We start from the raw sequence: 14,969 nt of genomic DNA, 5'->3' as shown, positions 1-14,969 counted from the left end.
TCCATGTTCTAAAGAATCTAAATGATCTTGCGTTCCACCTCCCAAGCCTCTCCTCTCACCGCCCTGCCTAAATGAATATAGGAAGACAGGCAGTACTACCGCGCCGGGCATTTCGTTACTACTTCATTGGGGAATTTGTGGAACGCTCTTCCTGGCGCATGGTGACCAGACCCGTGGTTGTGGTACTCCAGTGTTCGGGTTTCGCTGTTTTGTTGGCTGGTGGGTTCTGTCCCAAGGCAGATAGAGTCAAATTTCATTGTTTTGTTGAGTTCAAGGCCTCCAGTGCGAGAGTAGGCAAGCAGAGCGGCTAGCAAGAGGAGGTGGAGCGCGGGGGTGTTGGCTGACAGTTGCCAGTTGGTAAACAAACCAGGAAGATGGCGTCCCCTGAACAATGCATCTTGATGCTGCATATCTCCCTGCGGTACAACTAGCAGGATACTGTATGGGTCGCTCTATCTCATTACCATTACCAGTAATCATATAGCGTGAAGATGTGCGTACACGTCTAACGTAATTTTTACTTTATTACGGACATGGTATTTGTGCTGCTCCAAAATAGGTTACCTGGAGTTGCAACATGAGCAACGGTATACATGTCCTGCCTCACGTTTGTATGTGTGTGTGTGTGTGTGTGTGTGTATATATATATATATATATATATATATATATATATATATATATATATATATATATATATATATATATATATATATATACATATACATATATATATATAATGCCTCACCGCAATATGCATATCAATTTGTAATCATGAAATCAAATCTCTCTCTCTCTCTCTCTCTCTCTCTCTCTCTCTCTCTCTCTCTCTCTCTCTCTCTCTCTCTCTGCTTGTGGTCTCCCAAGTAAATGTTTGAGGCAAGACTGCTCGGGCTACCCATAAAGATTCTCTCCATTTCGTAACTTTCAAACTGAACAAGTTACTCCTAAAACCTTTGTTTTGATACGTTTTCTGTAAGTTTAGTTTGTTTTATCGATATTCAGACATTTATTATATTAACTGAATATTATATTTGCTACAATAGAAAACGAATGGTAATATTTAGTGGAAGGTTAATGAGCATGAATATTTCAGAATTTTCCTGCAGTGTCAAACATCGATGTGACAACAATCCATGTATCCTTGTCTTGTTTGGCTATTTCTCTTTGTTTTGCCAACGTTCCTTCTTCCAACCGTACTAACCACTTAAAATATCTTCACCACCATAACAAATGCCCTCTAATTCACCACTGACAATGGAAATAATCTCCATTACCTCTCCTACACCAGCAAAGAAGGGAAGGACGCCAGCCACCTCCACCTTAATTCTACTCATTTCTTGTGTTTTACGCCTACCCCTAGACTCTGTACGGCAGCGGGGCACCAACTTTACTCTGCGGAACCCACACAAAACGTAAGAATGTGATAGAATGGCGGATAGTGGAGTAAAATGAGAGTAAATAGGGGATGGTGGCGTTGGTTGGGAGGGACGCGCGCAACGAAAAACAAACAAGAGGAAATGGGCTAACGTGCCTTTCTTTCTTTTTACATTTCTGCATGTCACTCTGCTTGTAGGGGCTGGCAGGGACATTTTAGGGGTGTCAGGGGTTGTTAGGAGTGCATGTAAGGTGGTCTGGGTATACTGTACAGGGTGTTTCGGGTGTGTTCAAAGGGACGGTGTAGCTGTAATGGGTGTGTTATGAGCTGTCACTGTGCTACGAGGGGTTGTTTGTGGCTCTTGTAGGGGGCTGCTGGGGTACGCTGGTTGTGTTAGGGGATATTTAAGGGTGTGAATGGTATTATGAAGGTGTTAGACGTGATAGCATGTGGACAGCTGTGTGTGTGGGGCTGGCGTGTGATTACCATCACCACAAAGCTTCTCATTTGATGGCAAAACATATGCGAAATGAAGATTAAAACGAAATTTATAATTCAGGGAGGGAGTGTTTGATATTGCTAGAAGGAGAACATTGTTATATTCTATTTCATCCCATGTTGAAAGATTTATTCCTAAATTTCTTACATCACTAAGAAGCTTAACTTATATTGTAATACTCTTATGCTTTGTCAATATTTGCATTAAAATTATCAGTAAAAAAACTTGCTGTCAGAATATTAGGGAGGGGATGACATGAGGCCTTGATGGACACACATACAAATACAATCTGATGTTAAGATTAATGATAGATGTTATATATCAGCTTCAGCTAGGAGGCACAGAGACTGCCAGTGAAGCTATTCTGAAGCCTTAATATTCACTGGTGCCTGTTGTTGCAGACCATGGGAGGGTCACGGCAGGAGTGAGGATGCGCTCCCCTCGCCGCCGCAAGATGAAGCAGTGCTCTTGCCCCTGAATTATTTGTTAGGGATCCCAACACCTCCACCCTGAAGCACCTCCACGCCGGTCACAGTCAGGTGCGAGAGAGAGAGGCAGAGAGAAAAAAAGAGCTAGCCCTGTACACCATGAGCAGCATCTTGCCCACGAGCAACAATTACAGTTATCCAGCCGCTCATTTCAGCTCTCTGTACTCATCCTCAATCCAGGCTGAAGACCTCCTCCTTCCCTCCCTACATGATAAGAGCTTCGTATGCAAGTGCAGCAAGATTTTCTCCAACAAGGCAGACTTCACCCGCCACGTGAGGGTCCACACTGGCGAGAAGCCCCACAAGTGTAGCGTGTGTAGCAGAGAGTTCTCCCTCAAGGGCAACCTCACCAAACATATGCAGCTCCACACTAACCAAAAGACTTACAATTGCACTGAGTGCTCAAAGACCTTCCTCAAGAAGGTCTACCTGCACCAGCATGCACGGGTCCACTCTGGCGAGAAGCCCTTCAAGTGTCCTCAGTGTGACCGGGCATTCTCTCTCAAGGGCAACCTGGCACAGCACCTCAAGCTGCACACAGACCACAAGTCCCACCAGTGCTCAGAGTGCAACAAGCTGTTCATGAAGAAGAGCTACCTGGACCAGCACATGCGGACCCACACTGGGGAGCGACCCCACAAATGTCCACAGTGCAAGCGTGCATTCTCCTTGAAAGGCAATCTGGTACAGCACCTCAAGCGGCACTCTGGAGAGAAGCCGCACACCTGCTATGAGTGTGGCAAGTCCTTTGCCCTGAAAAGTGCCCTGCGGGAACACGACAAGGTGCATGGGGAGGAAAAACCTTTCTCCTGCCTGGTGTGCAGCAAGGCGTTTCGCAAGAAAGTGTACCTGGTGCAGCACACACGCGTTCACACTGGCGAGCGTCCCTTCCCCTGCACGCACTGTGGCAAGGCCTTCTCCCAGCGCAGCATCCTCAACCAGCACCTCAAGCGGCATGGTGAGAAGTCCTACAATTGCTCTCGCTGCCACAAGCTTTACCTGAAGAGCATTTACTTGCCGGTCAAAACTGAGAAGGGCCATGCAGAGCCTTCCTGGTGCCAGGACTGCATGAAGGAGGAAAATGTGGAGCAGTACATCAAGCCTGACTACAACTTTGAAGATGATGAGGAGGAGGAGGAGGAGGAGGAAGAAGAGGAGGAGGAGAGCATGATCAGCGAGCAGTCCTTCAGCTCGTGCAGCAGTACTGAGCATGACGAGTGCAACCACAAGGAGGAGTCCGCTTCCCTCACCAAAAAGTACACCAGCTTGATGCCCAAGGTGAACCATGGGGGCCACGGCTTGCATCATCACCACCACCACCATCACCACCACCATGACTCCCTCACTGAGTATAGCATCACCAATCTGGCAGCCAAGGGTAGCAGGAACAGCCTGGCCGATGTGTACCACTCCCGTTACTATACCGGCCACATGGGCATCGGGGGAGAAGCCGGCCACCACAAGGCAGGAGGCAGTGTGGGCCAGGGCCTCAATGCCTCCTTGTAGTGCCATGAGCCGGCCACACATCACCTGTAGTGTGGCTGGGTGGCGCTGGTGCTGCTGTGGCATCGTGGTGGCCGAGGTTAATGTTGGTCAAGGAGAAACATCTTGTCATGAAATAAGTGATAACTATGTTCTCTTTTTAGGTGTAAGAATTCATTATAGTACAAATATCCAAATTGATCTTTATTTTTATTTTATTTATTTATTTTTTTTTTTTCTCTCAATTGACTAATTATGATGTGACAAAATGCAGTTGCCAGCTTTCTCTGAGGTAGCATCTAAATGTTGTCAGACTAACGCTGTCTCACAAGCACGTTTTGCAACCCAGTAGTGTTGTCCGGTTCTTGTATTCATGTGTCAAACATTGTCCATTCTTCCCAGAGCTTGGTGGACGAGGAGCACTCTTGTTCCCATCATTGCTGCCATTGACTTGATGCATCACTCAAGCACCAAAGTCTCATCAAATTATCTGAAAGCCGAGTGTCAAGTATTACCGTTCAGGAGTGCCATGTCACCAACCGTTGTGTTAGGCGCAGTATTACCATTAGCACACAGGTTCACTGGAAGCTCTTGAGATATGGAGGCTTGCACACTTTCTCCAAATTGGTTTAGCAAAGCAGGTCTAAACACTGGTGAATGAAATACCTGATCAATCCTGCCAATCTCCCAGTCTTGACACGCCAGCCACAGCCTGCCAACTGAGCAGTGTCTCATCAGTGCAGCAGTGCAATGTACGAGTATTCCCCTTCTCAGTGTCAGTATCCTCATTGTGGCAGAAGTTTGTTGGTCTCAGTTTCTCATTGTCTGAGGCTTGCCTTCCCTCCTCTCTCTCCCCCTATTGCATTTCACCATCATGACGCAACACAATAGTGCCCAGGATGTCAGTTAGGAGAGACACCATGAAATTTTACACTTCCTTCCAGCACTAACCTTGGATTTGTATCAGTCAAACATTACTGCCACTGTGTTGCTTTGAGGTGACCGCAGCACCACTCACGGGGTGCAGCAGTGGCAGCGGCAGCGGTGGTGGTGGTGCCAGCCGGCCGCTGCAGTGCTTGGCCTCTGCCGGTCAGGAGTAGTGATACACATTTAGTCTTAGAGCCATAGCAGCAGAATGTTTAGATATATTTTTAAAAGTAGCCCGTCTGTGTCATATATATATATATATATATATATATATATATATATATATATATATATATATATATATATATATATATATATATATATATATATATATATATAGTATATAACACTGAATGCCTAATATGCTTCATAGTAGAACCCAATTAATTGTAGTTAGGAGAAGCAGCAGCAGCAGCACTGTGGATCTCTGTAAATCCTAAAGTTACACTTCAACTAATCATTTTTTTGTGCCACATCATATTTCAACATTCATTTATTGCTTTGTAGTGTCCAGAGCTTGTGAGGGCATAGAGGTAATGTTCAGTTTTGACTTCTCACAACATAATTAATGTGAAAAGGAAACATGCAGTATGTGTGTGTGTGTGTGTGTGTGTGTGTGTGTGTGTGTGTGTGCGTGCGTGCGTGCGTATGTGCGTGCTTGTGTGTAACGACGGTGATGTTGATAATGATCAGTATTTTATTTTGAAAATTTAGCTTTATCATGAAAATGTGCATTTTAAACTTTGTGTGTGTGTGTGTGTGTGTGTGTGTGTGTGTGTGTGTGTGTGTGTGTGTGTGTGTGTGTGTGTGTGTGTGTGTGTGTAGATGCATACATTAGTGGTATGCACAAGGCAAGGCACAATCTATTTGCTTGCAAGGGGCAAGCTAGTTTCAAGTTATTCATCTGGGGTTGTTTAATAACTTTATTTTTTTCTGGCCAAAAAAGAGAATAGTCAGCTCACTTCCTTGTATATAATCAGGCTGTCACTTCTCACACACACACTGGTCATTACTCTTTCTCACCTTTATTGTAAGGCTGAAACTGTTTACATCATTCCCTCTTTCCTGTCCTGTTGCACACAGTGTGGTTTTCATAGTGTAATTCTAACTTTTTTTCCACACCAAATTTCCAGTGTAATGATTAAGTGCATACCAAATATTCCTTCCCTGCAGCTCCCTCCCAACACTGTTCTTGGTGTTAGTATAGACCAGACCCTCTTGTTTCAGTGGCAGGGATGTTGTGTGTTGCAGTGTGGGGCATCAGAAAGGGATATTTAGTTGAGTGGAAGACTGAAGAGATGAATGAGTGATCACTAAACAGAAATCTTTGATCAGGTAATTAGATTTGATTTTCTGGTTTTGGAAGGATCTGAAGTCAGTTAGGGAGTATAGGTGCTGAGTTTGTGGATTAAAAGTGAGAATAATGAATAGAACATAAGGAAGAAGCTGGGTGTAAGGAGGACTTGGTTGGCTTGTGGTGTGTTGTGGTGTGGGTGGATGTGTGGAGTGCTAAAGAACAGCATAGGGACAAAAATGTGTTTGTACATACACAAAGCACAGACAAGCATGTGGCATTCCAGCCGTTATGAGTATTCTATGCAAATACCTCACTTAAGCTAACTTCTCTGCCTTCTATCTTAGGGTTTGAAAGTACACCTACAATTAGGGAATAACATAAGATTTAGAAGGGATGGATGCACAAAAATAACTGCACAGAGAAGTAAGATAATATAAAAATAGAATCTAAATTGATCTGCACCTAGCTTATGCTTTGTAACATTACAGCTGCCAACTAAAGAGTGAATGATTCAGGAGACCAAAGTAAATCCCACCATAAGTGAATGCTACTTTCATTGTAATATAAAGGTTGTTTGCTTGATAGATTAAACCATATACAACCGTAACCATAAGTGATGTCACAGATTCCCACAAAATTACCCATGTAGTGATGCAAGTAGTAAATCAAATGGGAAGGGAAGTATTACAGTATCTTATGAATGAAAAACATTGAAAACTGTGACATTCCTTCTGGCTGGAGCTGTGGAGATAGACACCAGAGCAATACCATACGACACACACACACTCGCCGCCACGCCTCCCAGTGTCTGGCGTGGAAGTCAAACACTAAGCTAGGCACACATGATGGCAGGCTTCTCAGAGTGAGCGTGAGGGAGGCAGAGGGGAGTGTCAGCCTGTACATCCAGATTACATACAGTCAACAGGGAAAGTATATTGTCTCATCGAACGCATCAGTCCTGTTCATCACTAGTTTGTTTAGCTCTATGACAGTTGTGGTGAGTTTCATGTCTTTTGTTCCAGTTATGGTAAAAGTGAGGCCATGAATCAAAGGCCAGAGGGGCAGAGGAGTATTGTTACTTTCCTTGTTGACTGTACCTGTGTTGAATGAGCTCATCAAGTGTTGCAATATACCTCCTCCATCTGTCAGCATTAGTGCCAGATTAGGTCAAAGTTTTGCATATACCGAGTCTAACACTTGTAATGGCATTTCTCTAAGAAAGTAAATATATGGTCTTGTTAATAAAATGAATATTATTAATTGTCTATATGTTTTTATGAGTAGTACCACCTTCTAGTTATCATTAAGGTTGAAGGGAAACTCTTGTACAAAAATAATTCAGTAAGTTTTATTACATATATGAAACTTACTTCATCTCAAGATTCAATCACTTATTCACCCTTAGATTCCTTACCCATGACTCTGAACTCAGTGTTATGGGTGGAAGAACATGAGGTTGTCCAAAGAATGGCTTTATCCACAAGTCACAAGTTAAGGTGCAAATTTCTTACCTGTCTTTCACATTCTTAGCAGCTGTTACACCTTTACAGCCAGTTATGTCCTTGTTGCCCTTTAGTCTCTACCTCATATAAACAACTAAACATCCTCAGTTTGATGCTTGAAGCTCCGAATGTTAGCCTTTATTTCCTACGTGTTACATTATTATGGGCTAATTGCCATGAATGATGTATGTAATACGGATCTGATTAAGAAAAGAAATACAAACGCCCAAGTATTATAATAGCTATAATTTGAAGACGAGATCATTAATTACTTTTTTTTTCCCCCTCTTTTCTCAATGACTGATAGAAATCCTTGTTAAGCTGTATAATATTAAGGAGTTGCCCCTGAAAACCTTGATGATTTCTTGACATTAAAGCCTTCAGTACTATGACGCGTTTCCATATTCATTCTGCTTACTGTTTGGCGATTTTATACAACTTCAGCAACTTGTGTGGGGGATTAAAATAGTGAAAACTGTGGTCATTAATCTTCTGACCTCCATAAACACTGCCTAATGTCTAGAAGATAGTCTAATCGTACACAAATCTCAAGGTAAAAATATGTTTCACTACTGAAGGGGTTAAGTAGGCGAGGTAAGACGCCGAAAGGTTTGCTGCACTGTATAAACTTAGACAGGAAGCTTAATGCCTGTCTCTTGTTCTATCCAATCCAAGAAGTGAGGGACGGAAATGTGTCCATCGGGTTTGGTGCCATTGCAGGAGGCTGTAGCGGTGAAGCTGGTGACCCCCAGCAGTGCCAGGCGCCCCTCCACCTCTACCATGACCGGCCCGCCCGAGTCGCCCTGTGTGGGGGACAAAAGGCCTGTGAATGGAGGTTCTGTGACTGAGAACTTGGAATAGCTTGGTCTTGTTTCACGTGTTATGCAGTTTGTTCCCTTGATTTGAAGTTGTGTTATCTCTGGTGTTCTTTTATCTGGCTTTATTTTATTATTCCAGCTCATTTATTTATTTTTTTATTTATCTATTCACTTGTATCATTTATTAATTGAATTTCCTGTTTAGTGTAAGAGAGACTGATCTACATTAATTTATTTTGTAATATTTTGTTCGACTTATTCTATATCATTATAGTATTCATATATTAACTTTTATGAACAAGGAAGAACAATCAAGTCGAGAGAGAGAGAGAGAGAGAGCGAGAGCCCTCCATCATTACCGCTCAGGTGTGCTACATAACATTACCAGTCATTCTGCAGTGGAGCGCAACAAAGGCGGCTCTTGGTGGTGGTACTGTACTCACCACGCAGATGTGCCGCCGGTCCCTGCCGTGGGTGCAGAAGTGGTGCTGTGTGATGTATTTGGGGAACCACGCCTTGCACGTCTCCCAAGACATCCCGAGCCGCTTCAGCACCTTCAGCACATTGCTCTTTGTGCCTGCAAAAGGTGTGAGGGATGGGTGTGGGTGAGGTGGGGAGAGCGAGAATATACTGTTAATGAAGAGTGAGAGAGATGAAGTAAAAGAGAAAACTACAATAAAAGTACTAGAGAGAGAAGGCCAGACGGACAGACAAACAGACATAAAATCTAGATAACCTATGCAACAGGGAAAAAGAATAATAAAAAGCGTGTGCATGTATTTGTGAGGGAGAGATAGCGTTTATGTGCGAGAGAGAGAGAGAGAGAGAGAGAGAGAGAGAGAGATCCATAACTTTTCACGAACGAACTACTAATAAAAACAGAATAACAACATCCCCCCTTATCCTCCACGCACGGCGCCATATGTAGCAGCCATTGCGTCATCAGATCAATCCTTTAGTCACGCACCACTCTCGTCATTGCCCCACCCAGCGATCTCCACCCGGGCTCCCTCTGGCGACACGCTGAGGCTCCGGGGCGGCAGGCAGATGGGGCGTATAGTGTCAGAGAATTCAACAGGGCGCTCCAGTCTGCCATAGAAACATGTAGGGTGTGAATAGGATGTAATTAACGGGTGTATTAGTAAAGTTTATGGTGTTGTGGTGTAATGTGTTTAGTTTATTCGTATATGTAAGGTGTAGTGTGTTTGTGATGTGTAGATGTGCTAGGGTGAGGTGTGGGTAGGTGTGTATGTGGCTTAGGTATGTAGGGTGTAATGGGTATGTGCTTCAGTGTTGAAGGTGTGGTGGTATGTGAAATGTTCCGTGAGATAGTGTGACTGAGTGTGGAAAGGGAGTGTTTGGGATTACGTATAGAATTGAGTGTTGCCAGGATGAGAGAGAGAGAGAGACCTTGCAGTCCTTACGAAGTCATCTGGTCTACATCGATTGCAATGAAAGGAGGAGGAGGAGGAAGAGAAACAGAAGAACATGAAAGAGTGAAGAAGAGGATCAGGATAGGGTGGAAAGAGAAGAAAATATTTAAGAGAGAGAGAGAGAGAGAGAGAGAGAGGAGGGGGATACTAACTTCAGCAGAGCCACATCATAATGGAAGTTGAGTTTCTGGTGCAGGATGACAGTGCTCGCCTCCACCACCACCTGGCCACCCTGCTCCCTCGTCACCACGCCCAGGTGCACCGTCACTCGGGGCGTCCACACTTGCCCGCTCTTCCTCCTGTCCTCGTCAATGTACAAAGTTGCCTTAACCCCTTGAGTACCATGACGCGATTCCATATTCATTGTACTTACTATTTGGTGATTCTATACAGCTACAGAAACTTATGTGGGGGATTAGAATGGTGAAGACTGTGTCCATTAACCTTCTGACCTCCATAGACCCTTCCTTATGTCAGTAAAATGGTCTAATCGTACACAAATCTCAAGATGGAAATGTGTCCCAGTTTTGAAGGGGTTAAGTAGTTTCACAACCCTCCATTGAAACTGATGTCTGAGTCGAGTGGAAATTTACATATTGAAAAATATCTGGCATAATAATGAAATGTCTTCCTATCAAAAGGCTACGTTTGGTTAACATTAAGATTATTTTAAGCTCATTGTTTAATTTTTTATACCTTCATTGTGTAAATCATGGCTTGAAAAAAAATATTTGTATTCTTGTTCAGGAGGAAAAAGTAATTAGTGAATAGTAGACAAGGGTAATTTCCATAAACCTCCCTGCCTGTGTCTGTGTCTGTGTCTGTCCTATGATTTGACTTCATTCAAGAGGGAGGTTTCAAGACATTTGTCCCTGTCCTATGACTAACTCTATCGGCTCTGTAAGGAGACTGGCAACTGAGTGGGGTTTTTTTTTATTATATGTTTATTTTTTTTTTTTTACTTGTTTATTTTTCTATGCCCTCCTTTGTACAAGGAGGATGATGCTAGGTGTTGATTTTTACCTGAAATTTCTCGTATGATATGATATAAATACTAACGGTAATGGGGTGCTTATTATATATACGTATTCGTGTGTGTGTGTGTGTGTGTGTGTGTGTGTGTGTGTGTGTGTGTGTGTCACTGTTTGATCTGCTGCAGTCTCTGACGAGACAGCCAGAGCTCATTATTTCCGATCTTCGGATAGGCCTGAGACCAGGCACACAACACACACCGGAACAACAAGGTCACAACTCCTCGATTTACATCCCGTACCTACTCACTGCTAGGTGGACAGGGGCTACACCTGAAAGGAGACACACCCAAATATCTCCACCCGGCCAGGGAATCGAACCCCGGTCCTCTGACTTGTGAAGCCAGCGCTCTAACCACTGAGCTACCGTGTGTGTGTGTGTGTGTGTGTGTGTGTGTGTGTGTGTGTGTCACCTGAGGAGGCAGTGTGAGGCCGTGATGACCCACTGGGCGTGAATGAGAGAGCCTGAGCAGGTCACTTTGAAGTCACTCCAGAAGATGATGAGCAGCGTCTAAGAGAGAGAGAGAGAGAGAGAGAGAGTGTTATCAGACCATAATATTAAATCAAATTGCTTAATCGTTTTGATATAATTGCGTAAATGATTATTGATCCACCAGTTAAGAGAGAGAGAGGGGGGGGCTGGGGGTGCATCTTACCAGCCATGGGTACTCATGGTCCGCGGTCTCTAATCCTCCTGTAATACGATTCTGGTCCCTTCTGTTAGGCAAACCACACTCTGGGTAGGTCATCCAGTCCGGGGCAAGGCCTGCAAACACACACACACACACACACACACACACACACACACACACACACACACACACACACACACACACACACACCGGGTTAGGTAAAACATAGCATCTATTATTTTCTCTTCCTTTCTGTCTAATTTATGTTCATTTTTCTTTTTTACTTTTTATTTTCGTTTATTTCATGACCCACAACTCATATGAATTAAAGGTGAGGAAGATGAGGAAGACAAAGATAGGAGAGGAAAGATTCGTAATAAATTAATCAAGTAGTGTCAATATGAAAGGGAGGAAGTAGGAATTTAATGATACGATACCTGATCTTGCCTTTCCTCTCACGTTACTACTACTACTACTAATAATAATAACAATAATAATAATAATAATCCTACTACTACTACTACTACTACTACTACTACTACTACTACTACTACTACTACTACTACTACTACTACTACCTACTACTACTACTACTACTACCAATACTACTACTACTACTACTACTACTACTACTACTACTACTACTACTACTACTACTACTACTACTACAAACCCATGGCATCCACATAGCAGCTCATGCCCCTTGCTTCAGTGCGACAGTCGGAGTGGAAGCCTAGCGCGAGGTTTTGAGAAGGGTACACCACGTCTCGGGGCCCTGTTTGTCCCTGGAACCTGCAGTATGGATATTACGTTAGAATTTGTGAAAGTAAGGGAAACTACACGAAGCTGTGAGGTCTACACGCGTGTACAACATGTCTACCTTTTTGCCATTTTTCTCTTTTTTTCCACATATTCTCATGCATAAATTTGTCTGATTTTTTTTCTAAGCTCCCCAATGATTTAGCACTAACAACCTGATTACTGAGTCTATTCCGTTCATCCACCACTCAATTTTTACGCCGATTCTAAAAGTGTCAATGTGGTATGTGTGTGAATGCCTAGCTTGGGCCACCGTGAATGAGGATTGCTGGGTATATAGATAAATCATTGTTATTGTTATCTATGTTCTTGTCTAACGTGTTCTGTGTTGTTATTCCCAGTGGCGTGTGAAGTGTTGCGGTACACCCTGGCTGCACAACATTGGTGGCAGCGGTCCTCACATCAGCGCGGTGTTCTGGCCGTACTGTACAGAGAGGTAGTCCCCGTCGCCGAGAGTGAAAGACGAGCAGGTCAGCATGAGTCTGGTGGCCTGTGTCTGCAGGTAGGAATGACAGTGACGGCGATGGTGGTGGTGCTTTAATTTTGGGTTATATGCTTACAATATCAATGGTCAAGTAGTGCTAAGTAGAGCTAGGTAAGTAGGTAGGTAGTTAGTAGTAGGAGGAGGAAGAGAAGGAAGAATATCATCAACAGAAGTAGCAGTAACAGCACCAATAGCAGCATCAATATCAGCAGGAATAGTAATAACAAGAGCGGTTAGCAGTAGTAGTAGCAACAGCAATAGTAGTAGTAGTAGTAGTAGTACCAGTAATAATAGTAGGAGTAATAGTACTACCACGAACACCAGAAGTAGCAACAGCAGCATTAGTAATAGTAGTAGTAGTAGTAGTAGTAGTAGTAGTAAGACGAGGAGAAGGAGAACCAGCATGCTATACCTTGATGGCCCAGATGCAGTCAAAATTAGCGGTGTAGTTCTCAGGGAAGTTGGGGGTCGCCAGGGCCACTGCTTCCCCCCTGACGAGAGTGTAGGAGCCGCACATTGCCGCCCCGCCTGCACCAGAGGGAGGGGGAGGGAGGAGGAAAGAGCGCGTGCTGCATTGTGGCATCAGTGTACATTAAAGGCAAAGTATCAGGCCGCCTCCACCACTTATATCGATCTGTCTAGACTTGCTGGCTGGAAATTCTCGCTTTGTAGTGTTGTGTATGTGGCGGGTCACTGGATTTCTGTGTCTTGATCGGGAATTATCAACTATATTTTGTTTTTTATTACGTTTTGTTTAGTTCAAGCTATATAAGCTTAGAGGACTTTTTTAATGTTTCGTCTATTTCTTATTAAGGAGATTTGCTATACTGGCAATTAGTTGTATTTCTAATTTCATCAATTTACTTCTTTTTTTGGTATATGATTCAACAACGTATGACACAAATGAGCTAAAATGCCCAAAGGAATAGCTTGTGTTTTGTATTCGAAGTGATGATAAATTAGACTCCAGGTGTGTCTCTTCTGCTATTAACCTGCAAGTGTCACCAGAATAAGAGTGTTTTCGTGCTGCCACTTTGCCACTTACTTATGAAGCGCTTTGCTGTCGATGTGGATTTTGTCTTTCCCTTTTCCACTGCGGCTTGTCTTGGTTGAGAAAGGGTGGAAACCCCTTGGGACGCCTCAACCACAGGGAAAAAGAAACCCCCGTGCAATGCAATGTCCTCGAGGTGGGAAAAGACATCGAACTCGGCCCCTTCAACGAAACCTGTAATAGTAGTAGTAGTAGTAGTAGTAGTAGTAGTAGTAGTAGTGGTAGTGGTGGTGGTGTTGGTGATGGTGGCTGTGATTTTTACTATTGTTGTTGATAGCGTTTTTGTTGATAGAGGAGGAAGAATGACAAGTTCCAAATCACTGAGTTGCACAAAAGGAGAGGGAGATAGCGACTTTACACTTCCCTTGAGTCACAACCTTACCTGGTGCTTGGTTCCTTAGGTTATTCCCTCTATGCTGTGTATGCTGTGCCGCCACCAGGACATCTAGTAGTAGTAGTAGCAGCAGGAAGAGTAGTGGGCCAGTCTGAGTAACTACCATCTGAAGCATTTTGTGTGTATGAAGACTAATGGGGAAGAATAATCATGTAGCATTTCTTTACAGCTCGTTATCGCCCTAAGTTGTTCTATATCCAGAGCTTACTTATCTTTGTTCACTGATAATCCCACAAATAATCTTTACACGGGGAGATCTAGAAGTACTCAGTCTTTTCATTTCTATACCGTGAAGTTGTAGTAGTGGTAGCAGTAGTATAAGTAAGCTGAACCAGTTGATGATGGTAGGGAAGGGTGGTCGAATGGAGTGACATGAAGGAAGAGGTGGTCTAAGTTTATATGGGTGGATATGGGTGTTAGATGTGTGTGATTGGGTGTAGGGAGGGGGTGTATGTGCGTAGGTTATGTAATGGTGTAAATTGCCTGTCTGTACCCGGAAATTTTGTGTGTGTGCATGTATACCCGGAAGGTATGTGTGTGTGTGTGTGTGTGTGTGTGTAATTCACCATGGTCGCCTGCTGGTCACCCAGCCCGTCTTTGGGTAGGACTGAGACCACAACACACTCCACACACCGGGAAAGCGAGGCCACAACCCCTCGAGTTACATCCCGTACCTATTTACTGCTAGGTGAACAGAGGCCACATTAAGAGGCTTGCCATTTGCCTCGCCGCGCCGG

General features: G+C 43.7%; 2 protein-coding genes across 2 annotated transcripts; one reads left to right on the top strand and one right to left on the bottom strand.

The window, feature by feature from the left end:
- The first annotated feature begins 1,178 nt into the window (after positions 1-1,178).
- Positions 1,179-7,329, top strand: LOC123503229 (zinc finger protein 501-like). The gene is made up of 2 exons (XM_045252793.1): positions 1,179-1,412; positions 2,276-7,329. The coding sequence occupies exon 2, from the start codon at positions 2,462-2,464 to the stop codon at positions 3,866-3,868; it is 1,407 nt and encodes a 468-aa protein (XP_045108728.1). The 5' UTR covers positions 1,179-1,412; positions 2,276-2,461; the 3' UTR covers positions 3,869-7,329.
- Positions 7,330-7,769: 440 nt separating this feature from the next.
- On the bottom strand, positions 7,770-14,790 carry LOC123503227 (chymotrypsin-like elastase family member 3B). The gene is made up of 12 exons (XM_045252792.1): positions 14,521-14,790; positions 14,221-14,338; positions 13,833-14,012; positions 13,200-13,315; positions 12,705-12,799; positions 12,158-12,276; positions 11,509-11,618; positions 11,266-11,363; positions 9,974-10,120; positions 9,356-9,477; positions 8,832-8,965; positions 7,770-8,373 (listed from the first exon to the last, which is right to left on the bottom strand). Exons 2-12 carry the CDS (start codon positions 14,336-14,338, stop codon positions 8,200-8,202), a joined length of 1,413 nt encoding a protein of 470 aa, XP_045108727.1. The 5' UTR covers positions 14,521-14,790; the 3' UTR covers positions 7,770-8,199.
- Positions 14,791-14,969: the final 179 nt, after the last annotated feature.

This window comes from Portunus trituberculatus, chromosome 13 (assembly GCF_017591435.1).
Source record: "Portunus trituberculatus isolate SZX2019 chromosome 13, ASM1759143v1, whole genome shotgun sequence".
NCBI classification, from domain to species: domain Eukaryota; kingdom Metazoa; phylum Arthropoda; class Malacostraca; order Decapoda; family Portunidae; genus Portunus; species Portunus trituberculatus.
Note: the sequence above shows the minus strand (reverse complement) of the source record. Positions and strands in the feature narration are given on the sequence as shown.